We start from the raw sequence: 12,355 nt of genomic DNA, 5'->3' as shown, positions 1-12,355 counted from the left end.
TTTCAAATTATTGATGCAAACAAATCTTTTTCTAACTTTGGATTTATTTGCCAATTTTTACAATGGCATTAAGGATAATTCTTTGTAAAGTTCCATTCCAACAGGACAAACCAGCAAATAAGTACTGAAGAACACAGTTTGAAGTCCATTTGACAGTTTGGACCTTTTAGCAAATCCCATCTATCCACACTGGTCTGAAAAATTAAAAAAAAAACTATTTCAGCACAAGAGAAAACAAAAAAAAACCTCAGAATAATGGAAAATACACAAGAGAGCTCATGTTACAGTAACAATGGTGTTTAAAAAAAATCATTTTTGGTTAGTTATCTGAAATTACCATATGCATTAAAATAGGGCATATTTATCTTTGTCTTGGCAAATATTTGTGAATCAGCTGTTAGCAGCAGTTCTTCATAGTTATTTGTTGTACGGAAATTGCAGGACTTTTTTTTCCCCCCCATAATAGAGAATGTCATTAACAAAACTCTTTACATTAGTTTTAACCAAGGAAGCAAAGTACTTTTTCTGTGACTGAACATTTTGCCACATAATTTTTGATTTGAAATCCAGTTAAATGTTCCTTTAAACATTCATGTTCATTCAATTGGAACAATTTATTTTTGAAAATATTTCCAACTTTATGGTAAATCATATTTGTTTATCAAGGAACTTCAACTGGTTTGACAGGAATTAACATTTAAAACAATGCAATTCCTATACAAAAACCATTATTTAAAAAATAAACATTGTACCAATTGTGAGAGTTAGATGCTTCTATTGAGTAGCATCATGCTCATTCTGAGAACTATGAAACATGTCTGCATTTGAGAAATTGTGTTACACAAGCCACATTGTAGTCTGAGATGAATTCATATCCTTATTTTTAAAAATGTTGGTAGATTCCACATTATACAAAAAGTAAATAAAATGTTCAAGCCACATCCACCATAACAGCTTTGCACAAATCCAACTGGAATATACAAATCATAGAAAGATATCCCTGCAATTTTTAGAACTTGAAAATGCATATATTGAAGAAAACAAGAAATAATAATTTTTCAATTTAGAATTGTTTCTTAAATTGGTACATTAGATTACACAAATAATATTGCCTAAAACAAGCTGCATTTATTGAATGAGCAAATACTATTGTTAGGCTGCTCTTGGCTTCATGCAGTTTGAACTACACACTAACTTGGAAACAACTGTTCCTCTAGAACACTTACTTTATTTTTTAATATACTGTGCTAAGTCGATCTCAAATACTTTAAAGAATTACACTTCAACTAATCTCAAACACTGATACAAAACAAGAACCATTGGTTATCAAACATGACCTTTATTTGATTTTCTATGACAATATTTGCTGCATTAAAATACCAATAGCAAGTGACTTTTTTGGGAGATTATAGAAACTTGCATTTCGTAACTACTTTTTTTCTAAATGGTCATACATTCACCAATACCAAATTTCATCAAGGCAGAATGAATCTCAGTCTGAAAAAAGCAAAATGTATTTGGACAGTCAAAAGTAGAATGCTAGCATACAGTAGATTTACAACTTAAGTACTGGCTGCAATTATTGCAGGGCTATGTATAAACTAACAGGCAGCACAATTTTAATTTAACATTGAAAGTTCTTTTGTCAAAATTACAGAATGTTAATTCAGAACAAAAATGTGCAAATGTTAAAATGATGGGTAACCAGCAACTTAAGGAGACAAGTGAAAGGATGGATTATCATTAGGACATGATCAGGTGCTGGTGCAGCTTCTTAGAAAAATGTTTCTGGTGTCCAATTAATTGATTGGAGGTAGCAGCTTTTCAATGAACTCTCTGATATCCAACATTTCCTGATGTTAAGACAAAAGAGTGTTAGAACAGGCTTTTAAATACATGTGACAATCAGAACATTGACATTAATCACCCATGGGAGCAAGGTAACATCAGATAAAATGCATTTCAAAGAATTAAACTGAATATATTCTAGCCCTTTTGTAAAATCCTAATGATTCAGAAACAGTGTTAGGACATCCAATCTGGACATGGGACCTCAAGCTCAAGTTCACCACTGTGCAAAATGTCATGCAGCTACAAGAGGCCATGAGATTCACAGCCACTTGATGTCTCTGAAAGAATTTTATTTTGCTTCTCCTTCTTGTTTTAATAATAGTACCAGATTAGTTGACAACCATTTCTAGAGCAAACAAATGAAAACTTTTCAATGTACCTTATGGACATGACAATAAAATCAATCTTGAAACAGAGAATATGAAAATCATAAATACAGAATTCAAAAATCATAAATACAGAATTCAAAAAAGTTTGATTTCTACTTAAAACTATGTTTTACTTCAAAAAGAACAATTCTGCCCTTCTAGCTCCTTATCGTGGTGATTTTTTTTTCTATAGAATGACATTAAAACACAGATAATTTGGCTATCCCATTATTCATTCAACACCTATAATTTTGACAATTTGTTTGGAATGCATTCAACTTCAATACTGTAAGACTTAATTGCTGACCTGGCTACAGGAATTATGCCTTTCATCTGGGTAGGACTTGAAAGTGACGTTGTTTGGATTGACGATGGTTTTTAATTTTTCAGCAGTTAGATTACCAAACATTAGAGGCACTAGAGGGTCTGCCTCTCCGTGACATTGAAGAACATGAATATCTTTGTTTGGACTATTAACAGCTGCCTTGGGGGGAAAAAAAGCAACTTATCACACTTGTGTTCATCCACTGTTCAATAACAACAAACTAATAAAAGCCATGGAAATTGTGCAATACTGTTCAATAGAAATGAAAATCATGGAAAATGAGTATGTTGTATTTCTAATCAAAATTATGTACTCTTACTCAACTAGTCAATTTTTGGAATCTAATCAATTTTCTGCAAATATAAATATTAAAATTACAAATGTACCCCTCCACTACACATGAAAACAGTTCAAATGCTCTAACTTTTGTATAGAAGCTCTGTAATTGTGCAATCAAAAAATCCACAAGAACAATAATTTTCCTTTAATGTACAGTAAAATCCCAGATATCTGGCACCAATGGGGATTGGCGGATGTTGGATAAGTAAATGTTCCATTTGCTTGAGATTGCGTGATGGGCAAACTAATGGCGAGGCATACCAATTTTAAACTTTTTTTTAAAAACCTATTTTCTGCAATTTTTTTGTCGACTGCTTGAATTCCGGATAATAAGGGATTGACTGTACTAAGAATTTTCAAAACAATATACTGAAAACATTGTCAGGCAGAGTTAACATTTCAGGTCAAAGACCCCTTTGCAGAGCAATCCAACAAAAGATCTTCAACCTAAAAGGTAAACTTTGTTTCTTTTTCCACAGACGCTGTTTGGCCTAGAGTGTTTCTAGCATTTCCTGTTTATTTCAGATTTCCAGCATTTGCAGTTTTATTAGTATTTAATATGCCATGTATACAGATTACCTCTGGTCATGAAGTGGCATCAGTGCATCATGTACATGGTTGATTGGAAAGATTCTTAATGAACCACAAAATTCACAAGATGGCCCAGATTTTCAAGGTGATAAAGGCTTTTCTCATGAAAATCAATAACTCATGTATAAATATAGTATTGTGCAACCGATATTTTAGGCCATTTTAAATGCACCAGAATACAAATATCAACCACAAGTTCAGTTAAAAATCTGAGTGAACGTGTTTACTACCTTTAAAGCAATTATAAACTGGCACTATTTTTTTCTTATAAATATTAAATTCTTGAATTTTGTACTTATTTCATGATTAACTTCATTTCTGGACTAGTAGAACACCTATTTTTATAACAAAATTTTACATTATACATCCAAAAGCAGATATTACAATTACCAAACCAAAACACATTTTATATAGATCTTTACTTTAAAATGCTGTTTTTATAGTAGAATTATTTTTTCCATAAAACATTTAATCTTTCCAATTTCTCCCTTTCATCTTACATATTGTGAGAGTCCTGCAAATCTTAATTCCTCATTTAGTAGACACCCAACAGGGGGATATTTGTTATCTAATTAGTACCTCTGGAAAAGCATTCCGAAGTGGAAGCCAACAGCTAAGGCCAATCACTCCTCCGAGCTTCTGATCTGTTGTCAGTGCAGTGTACAATGACAGAGCACCACCCTACAGAATAAATTAAAGATTAAACTTCATTATAACAAACTATCCAAGGTAATAATTTCTACCTGTTACTCTAATTGAAGCTTCAATTCATTATGAGAAGATATGGCAATATTTGTTGATACAAGTGCTACAATCAATGATTGTAAAATATGAATAAAACAAAAAAAAATGCTGGAAACCCTCAGCACAGATGGAGCACATTGTCAAAAGTTGAAGAATTTAAAATAGAGTTTAGAAGGCCATAATGCGTCCAGATGAAAAATGGGATTATGTTCCTCGAGATCACCTCAGGTCATTATAATAGTGCAATATGCCATCGACAGAAAGATCAGTCTTGCTCTTCTTCCTATGTGTCAAAACTAGACACTCTCCTTCAATTTGACTTAGTTTTTATTAGTATTAGATAATATAGTCAAAGCACAAAATGCTTTTAACTGCCGCATTAACCCACTTGAGCTAACCCTTGATTCTACCTTGTTACTGAGATTAATTTGTTCTGACAAATTGTTAACTCTTTGCACAAATGCAGGTTGATCCACTGAATGTCTCCAGCATCTTTATTAAATTTCAGATTTTCAGCAACTAAGTCTTTTACAATAAAATATTAATTTTCATTAGAAAATCAACCCTTTAATGAATTCTGTGGTATAATAAATTGAGCAAAACATGTATGTTTTTTATTAGTGTGACAGAGTATATAGATATGTTTTTGGGAGATAAATAGGGAAAGATCTGTTAGAGTAGGTCACATACAAAAACTTTAAAACAGATCTTATTTAAAATACTGGAGCTCTTCTCATGCTGCACATGCAAGACATATCGGGGCCAACATCCTTTGCAAAAGTTTTTGAGAATGCCCAAGAGACTTCACTAATGGATTGCTGTTTACAAAAAAGGCAACAGATGAAAGAGCTTGTTGGAGCTGCCTTCTGTCTGGAGGGGAGCTTGCTGTTCTAAGAGGGTCATGTGGTTTTGCAAGCAGAGAGAGTAAAACAGGCTTTCTCAGAGAGAGAGAAAGAAAGAGAGAGAGAGAGAACTTCTACAGTGTAACAGCAGCTGGGACTAAAACAGGACAAGCTGGCAAGCTTGTGGAACATCCCATTTGGAAGATGGGTTGTGAGTTCTTAGTTTAGCCTGGTCAAAGCCTTTGTGGTTCATGCAAGAGGAGAGGACTGGCTGTCTAATGTTTCACTTGGAATAAGAGAAACAAAAAGGAACTCTGGTGGCCTGAAAGAAAGAGGTTATTATCTGGAGAACCTTGAGGGGGCAAGTTTTGCAGGAATACACTGGAGTGGCTGATTAAAAAGGAATCAGTTGTGGATGTCCTTGAACAACAACTCTCTCTGAAAACCAACAAGAACTTTCTTGAGCAGTAACCATTTACCTTTCAAGCACCAAAGCCTGGTGAACTTTATAAATGTTAAATTCTGTGCACAGTATAAGAATTGCCTACAACCAGTGAACTTGGAGGAATGAGAAGTAAGATTGGACTGTGAACCAAAGAACTTTTCTGAACTTACTCACACACAAACACACACACACACACACAAACACACACAACACACACACACACACACACACACACGTATGTGCTTCGAATTAGAAAGGGGTTAAGTAAGTCAATAGTAAGAAGTTAAAGTGTGGTTCTGTTTTCATCTTTAAAGATAATTAAAAGCAACTTTTGTTTAAGTAACCATTTGTCTTGGTGAATATCTATTGCTGCTGGGTTTTGGGATCCTCTGGGTATTAGTAAATAACTAAATCAATTTAACAATTCTAACAAAATCATGGGAAGATTCAGGAGTTGTATTTGTTTCCTAACACTATGTTGTTAGATCTAACCATATACTTGATACGCAGTGCAAAATTTGAAATGCATATAATTCAAAAAGATGGACAAGCTAAAAAAAATTTAAAGAAAATGTCAGAAATATTCAAGGTGAACTATTGCATCAACATCAGGACAAGTTCTGAAACATGTATCTAGCTGATATTTTTGAATCGCAACATTTGCAAATGACTGGAGACTGGGGATGGGGGAGGAGAACCTCATTTAAAATTATGGGACAATTAAGTTGAGTCCTCTTGACTCAAGGTTTCCACCAATTAAGACTTGGTTTACATTTTGTCATTTGTTATCTACTTTACCTTCTCAGAGAAAAAAATATTTACTAAATCATTTTATATTGGTGGGTGTGGTCTATTGCCCACCAAATAACAATAGCACAGGCAATTAACCAAGAGATAGCCAAGGCATGCAAGTATGGAACGGCAGTTGTCATGGGGGACTTTAATTTTTAGATTGGGAAAATCAAGTTGGTCGAGGTAGTCTGGAGGATGACTTCATGGAATGCATCTGGGATAGCTTTCTTGAGCAGCATGTAAATGAACCAACAAAGGAAATTGCTATTTTAGATCTAGTATTGTGCAATGAGATAGGTAAAATTAATGATCTAGTAGTTAGGGACCCTGTTGGAAAGTGATCATAGTATGATTGAATTTCTCATACACGTGGAGGGTGCAATAGTTAGATCTAAAACTAGTATATTATGTTTGAACGGGGTAGACTACAACAGGATGAGGGAAGAATTGGTCAGTGTGGACTGGGAGCACAGGCTAGATGGCAGAACAGATGAGGAACAATGGAAGACTTTCAAAGAGATTTTTCACAGTGCTCAACAAAAATATATTCCCTTTAAAAATAAGGGCAGTAAGAGAGGGAAGAGCCAGCCTTTGTTAACTAAGGAAATAAAGGAAAGCATAAAATTAAAAGTTCATGTGTACAAACTGAAGGATTGGGAAAAAATTTAAAAGGCAACAAAGGACAATCAAATGAGAAATAAGGAAAGGGAAGGATTATGAAGGTAAATTAGCACAAAATATTTAAAAAAACAAAAATATATATATAAAAAGGAAGAGGATGGCTAGAGTCAACATGGGTCCCTTGGAAGATGAGAAAGGGAAATTGATATTGAGTAATGAACAAATGGATGAGGCATTGAACAAATATTTTGTGTCAGTCTTCATGGTCGAAGACACATCTAGCATGACAAAAAGTGGTGATAGGGATACAAAGGGAGGTGAGGGCCTTGATAAAATGTTACAAAAGAGATAGTGATCAGCAAACTCATGGGACTGAAAGCAGACAAATCCCCTGGTCCTGAAAGGATACATCCCAGGGTACTGAAAGAAATGACACGAGTTATAGTCAATGCATTGTTAGTCATTTACCAAAATTCTCTGGGCAGGTCCCAGCAGATTGGAAGATAGAAAATGCCACGCCACTTTTTAAGAAGGGATGTCGGCAGAAGACTGGTAACTTTCGGCCAGTTAGCTTAATGTCTGTAGTCGGGAAAATGCTTGAAGCTGCCATTAAGGATGAAATAACGAGACATTTAGAACAAAGAGGTTCCATCAGGCAGACGCAGCATGGATTCAGAAGGGGCAGGTTTTCTTTGACAATTTTTCTGGAGTTTTTTGAGGGGATAATGGGTGCGGTAGATAGAGGGGAACAGGTTGATGATGTATATTTGGATTTCCAGAAGGCATTTGATAAGGGGCCGCACAAGAAACTTATCAAAAAAGATATAGATGAATGGAGTCAGGTAAAGTATATTGGCATGGATTGAGGATTGGTTAACTGACAGAAGGCAGAGAGTCGGGATAAATGGGCATTTTTCTGATTGGAAGACAGAGATAAGTGGAGTGCCACATGGGTCGGTTCTGGGCCTGCAGCTGTTCACCATTTACACTGATGATTTACAAGAGGGGACAGATTGTAGTGTAGCCAAGTTTGTGGATGATACCAAATTGAGAGGAAAAGCAAGCTGTACAGAGGATGTGGGGAGGCTGCAGAAGGATATAGTTAAGTTAACTGAGTGGGCAAAGGAGTGGCAAATGGAGTACAACCTTAGTAAATGTGAAGTCATCCACTTTCATTGGAAAAATAGAAGAGCAGATTATTATTTAAATGGTGAATAACTGCAGCATGCTGTAGTGCAGAAGGACTTGCGAGTGCTTGCGCATGAATTACAAAGAGTTGGGTTGCAGGTACAACAGGTTACAAAGAACAAAAACAGAACGTTGACCTTCATCACTAGAGGAATTGAATTCAAGAGCAAGGAGGCCATGATGCAAATGTACAAGATACTGGTGAGGCTGCACCAGTGCAGTTCTGGACTCCATACTTGAGGAAGGATATACTAGCCTTGGAGGCAGTCCAGGAGGTTCACCAGGTTGATTCCGGAGATTAGGGAATTGACCTACAAGGAGAGTCTAAATTGCCTGGGATTATACTCACTCGAATTTAAAAGAATGAGAGATCTTATAGAAACATAAAATTATGAAAGTGATAGATCAGATAGAGACAGGAAAATGGTTTTCACTGGGAGGTGAGATCAGAACTTGGGGACACAGCCTCCGGATTTAGGGGAGTAGATTTAAGACTGAGAGGAGGAAAAACTGTTTTTCCCAGAGTGAAATTAATCTATGGAATTCTCTGCCCAGGGAAACAGTTGAGGCTACTTCATTAAACATAATTAAGGTTCAGTTAGTTAGATTTCTACATAAAAGAGGAACTAAGGGATATGGGGGAAAAGCCAGATAGGTGGAGTTGAATCAATGATCAGATATGATCCTATTGAATGGCAAAGCAGGCTCAACTGGCCATTTGGCCTACTCCTGCTCTTATTTCTTATGTTCTAATTTTCTGACACCAATCTCAACCTTATGAAAGATCAAGTGCACAGAATGCACTGTGAACATACTTTACCTGAGAAAATCCACCCAAAATAATTCGATGAGATGGTATCCCATTCCTAATTTCCAGATCTATCATTGCTTTAACTGCAAAACAAGTGAATAAAATAATGTTACATTTATTTTTATTAATGTATCAAAAATATGATAGTATCTACTTAATTTGTGGCATTTGTTAAATTTAAATTGGAATAATTTATGGACCTACAAAACTTCATTAACTTTCTCCAACACGTGATCTAAAAATTCTTAACTATAATATCTTCGAAAAACCCCACAAACCACAAAAATATTTTCGATGAAAGTCAAAAATCCCACAGCATACGAGTACATTGAACTCCTATGGCCCTTTTAGTCTGTACCAAACAATTTTTTTTTGCCTAATCCCATTGACCTGCACCCAATCCATAGCCCTCCATACCTCTCCCATCCATGTACCTGGCCAAATTCTTCTTAAATGTTAAAATTGAGCCAGCATTCACTACTTCAACAGGCAGCTCATTCCACACTCCCATTACACTGTGTGTGAAGAGTTCCCCTGCATGTACCCCTAAACCCTTCCCCTTTCACTCTTAATCATGCCCTCTGGTTTGTATCTCCACAATCCATACTATATTCCATTCCTTGGAAGTCACACCATTTACCAATCATTTAAAAAAAGTAAAATCAATTTTTCAAAGAATTAATATTTTCAAAAGGTAAATATATTGTTACAAAATAGAAATACATTGTTACAGTGCAAGTGCCTAGTGAATAAATTATTATATTTTATATTATATATATATTTTTTAAAAAATTAGATAGATTGTGGAGGGTTTAGTGTTGGTCACCACAAACAGACAAACACTTCACAAAAGAAATCTCATTTAAAATGCAACAACTATGCACAAGGAGAGACATCATGTACACAGTGACTTTACAGAAACATGAAAAATACCTATGGAGACGTCACAAGTAGGTGTTAATTGCACTGATGCTGTGGAGTAAATGAATTATTTTGAAAGCAACAGATGACAAGACAAGGCTCAAGAAACTGATTCAGGTGCCACAATCTGCCTGGTTGCAAAGGTCATGTGGTTTTGAAAGCAGAGAGAGAGAAAAGACTAAACAGGCTTTCTCTTAAAAAGAGAGAGAAAAAGAGAGAATTCAGTTGGAGTTCTGCAGTGGCTTTTGGAAGCTGCAACATGACAGCTGGCTGCTTGTTGAATACCCCAATTTGGAAAGCAGGTTGTGAGTTTTGAGGTCAGCCTGGTGAAAACCCTTGTGGTCTTACAAGAGGAAAAGGCTGGCTAGAGTATTTTGCTTGAAATAAAGGAAACAAGAGAGGAACTCTGTGGGGCAAGTTTATTCGGCAAGACATTGAAGAAGTGATCGTGGGAATTAAGTTTGTGTGTCCAACAGTTAACAAATCTCTCTAAAACCAACTGGAACCTTCCTGAGCAGTAACCATTTACCTTTTCACTACAGCCTAGTGAAAATTCATAAATATTAAATTCTGTGCAGAGTATAAGAATTGCCTGATACTGGTGAACTTGGAGGAGTGAGAAGTGAGATTGAACTGTGACTCAAAGAACTTTCCTAAACATATACACACATTACATACACATGCATTTAGAATTAGAAGGGGGATTAAATTAGGTTAAGTTAATAGTAATAAGTTAAAGTTTGATTCTGTTTTTATGTTTAAAGAAAATTAAAAGTTTTTTTTGTTTAAGTGACCATTTGTCTTGGTGAATTTCTATTGCTGCTGGGTTTTGGGGTCCTCTGGGCCCGTAATAGGCACAATAGAAGAGTGAAGGTATCGATTCATAAAATGACAACAGCCTACCAACTCCCCACAACTGAAAGGATCATTGTAATCCCGATGGAGTGTCATGTGTGGGAAATGGCCCCCTATCTGTTTTTTTTTTGGTCAGTCACCGACCCTCATCTGTGGTCTTGCCAACTTGCCCAGAATATGTGCAACACGTCTCACTGAAGAAGTCACATGACCCATGCAATCCACATTCTCACCAGGTTCAAGTCAGAGAAGTCACATGTCCCTCTACAATCTACAGAATACCCCACCATTCCACTTTAAAATCTTAGCTAGCTTTTAGAAATTTTCTTCTCAGCATCCTATTGTTCTTTCAGTATCCCAAGGATCTGATAAAAGCCTTATGTGTAAAGTAAGAGTTCTTAAATGAGTCTCTGTTGAGTTTGTTTTTCAAGATTCTGATGGTGGAGGGATAGCAACTGTTCCTGAACCTGGTGGGGGAATGAGAGTACAGCAGCAAGGGGAGGAATGGCTAGGTGGATAGAGAAGGAAGGAGTTGAGATCTGAGGGAAAGGGGGTGGGGGGTGGGGGCGGGGGAGGGAAGGCAAAGGAGGTTAGGAGAAACTGGAAAAGTCTATGTTAATGCCATCCAGCTGGAGAGTGCCCAGACAGAAAAATCAGGTGTTGTTCTGTTCCTCCAATTTACGGGTGGTCTTGGTGGGATAGTACACAAGGTCATGGACAAACATGACTATGGGGGTGGGACGCAGAACTGAAAGTGTTGGCCACTGGGAGTCCCTGTCACTGGTGTGGACAGAGTGAAAATGCTCAGTGAAGGGAAGTGATATCTCAATCTGCACCCAGTCTCTCCGACGTAGAGAAAGGCACAAAGGCAAAACCGGATGCAGTAAATCAATTCTGTTGATACACAAGTGTTGTTTCACAGCCTCTCCACGTGAGCTCACAAATGCAGTGGTTACTTCATGATCTGATAATTCCCATATTGCTCATCTATACACTTAAGCTTATCCCTAACTATGCTTCAAACAGTCTGCTGATCCTTCTATACATTTGAAATCTTTTCTAATCCTCCCATCACGATGCACAAGTATATCTTAATATTGAGGCTCCACTCCTCCAGAACTGCTTCCCTGAAACATATATCTATTATTCTTTAAGTGCTCTGTAACTTGAGGTTTGCCCTATCTTTTGGTAGTTATCAACATAAATTTATAATATCTATCGTGATCATTTAAATGAATTAAAATAATGAAATTTGTATTTGACTCAATGCTGTGGATGAAATGTGGGTCGAAAAGATGACACTCAAATAGCAAGAATTTAAGTCTAATTTTTATACCACATGATCTTTCATTTAGGCAAATTACAATATCAATGCTGCCCAGTGTTGGGTATAAGCCTGCCCTCTGATGGACTTCATGATGCCATGTCACAACGTCACTCTTCCACACACACACATACATACATGCATACATACATACATACATAAATAAAAAACCCTGTGTGTCTGTCTAATAGAAGCAATGGATGAGAAATGATCATGTCTCTGGGTCTTAATTGTGTGAGCGCAAACACAACAGTGGCGACGAGATTGGGAACTAACCCTACACATATTCCATGCACCAATTGTGAGAAGGAAAACAAGAATGGTAGAAAACGACTACA

The 12,355-nt window shown here is 36.3% G+C and overlaps 1 protein-coding gene across 2 annotated transcripts in view; it reads right to left on the bottom strand.

Moving 5' to 3' along the window:
• Window positions 1–26: 26 nt before the first annotated feature.
• LOC138755478 (acyl-protein thioesterase 1-like) overlaps window positions 27–12,355 on the bottom strand; it is a 40,647-nt gene continuing 28,318 nt past the window's right edge. For both annotated transcript variants that reach the window (XM_069921492.1, XM_069921493.1), the window contains exons 6-9: window positions 8,927–9,000; window positions 4,054–4,155; window positions 2,527–2,703; window positions 27–1,853 (exon numbers count right to left, since the gene is read on the bottom strand). In XM_069921492.1, the coding sequence (XP_069777593.1) occupies window positions 1,800–1,853; window positions 2,527–2,703; window positions 4,054–4,155; window positions 8,927–9,000 (407 nt within the window). In that variant the 3' untranslated portion in view covers window positions 27–1,799. The remainder of the gene's footprint in view (window positions 1,854–2,526; window positions 2,704–4,053; window positions 4,156–8,926; window positions 9,001–12,355) is intronic.

This window comes from Narcine bancroftii, chromosome 2 (genome assembly GCF_036971445.1).
Source record: "Narcine bancroftii isolate sNarBan1 chromosome 2, sNarBan1.hap1, whole genome shotgun sequence".
Lineage (NCBI taxonomy): Eukaryota > Metazoa > Chordata > Chondrichthyes > Torpediniformes > Narcinidae > Narcine > Narcine bancroftii.
This window is presented reverse-complemented; position numbering and strand designations above follow the sequence as displayed.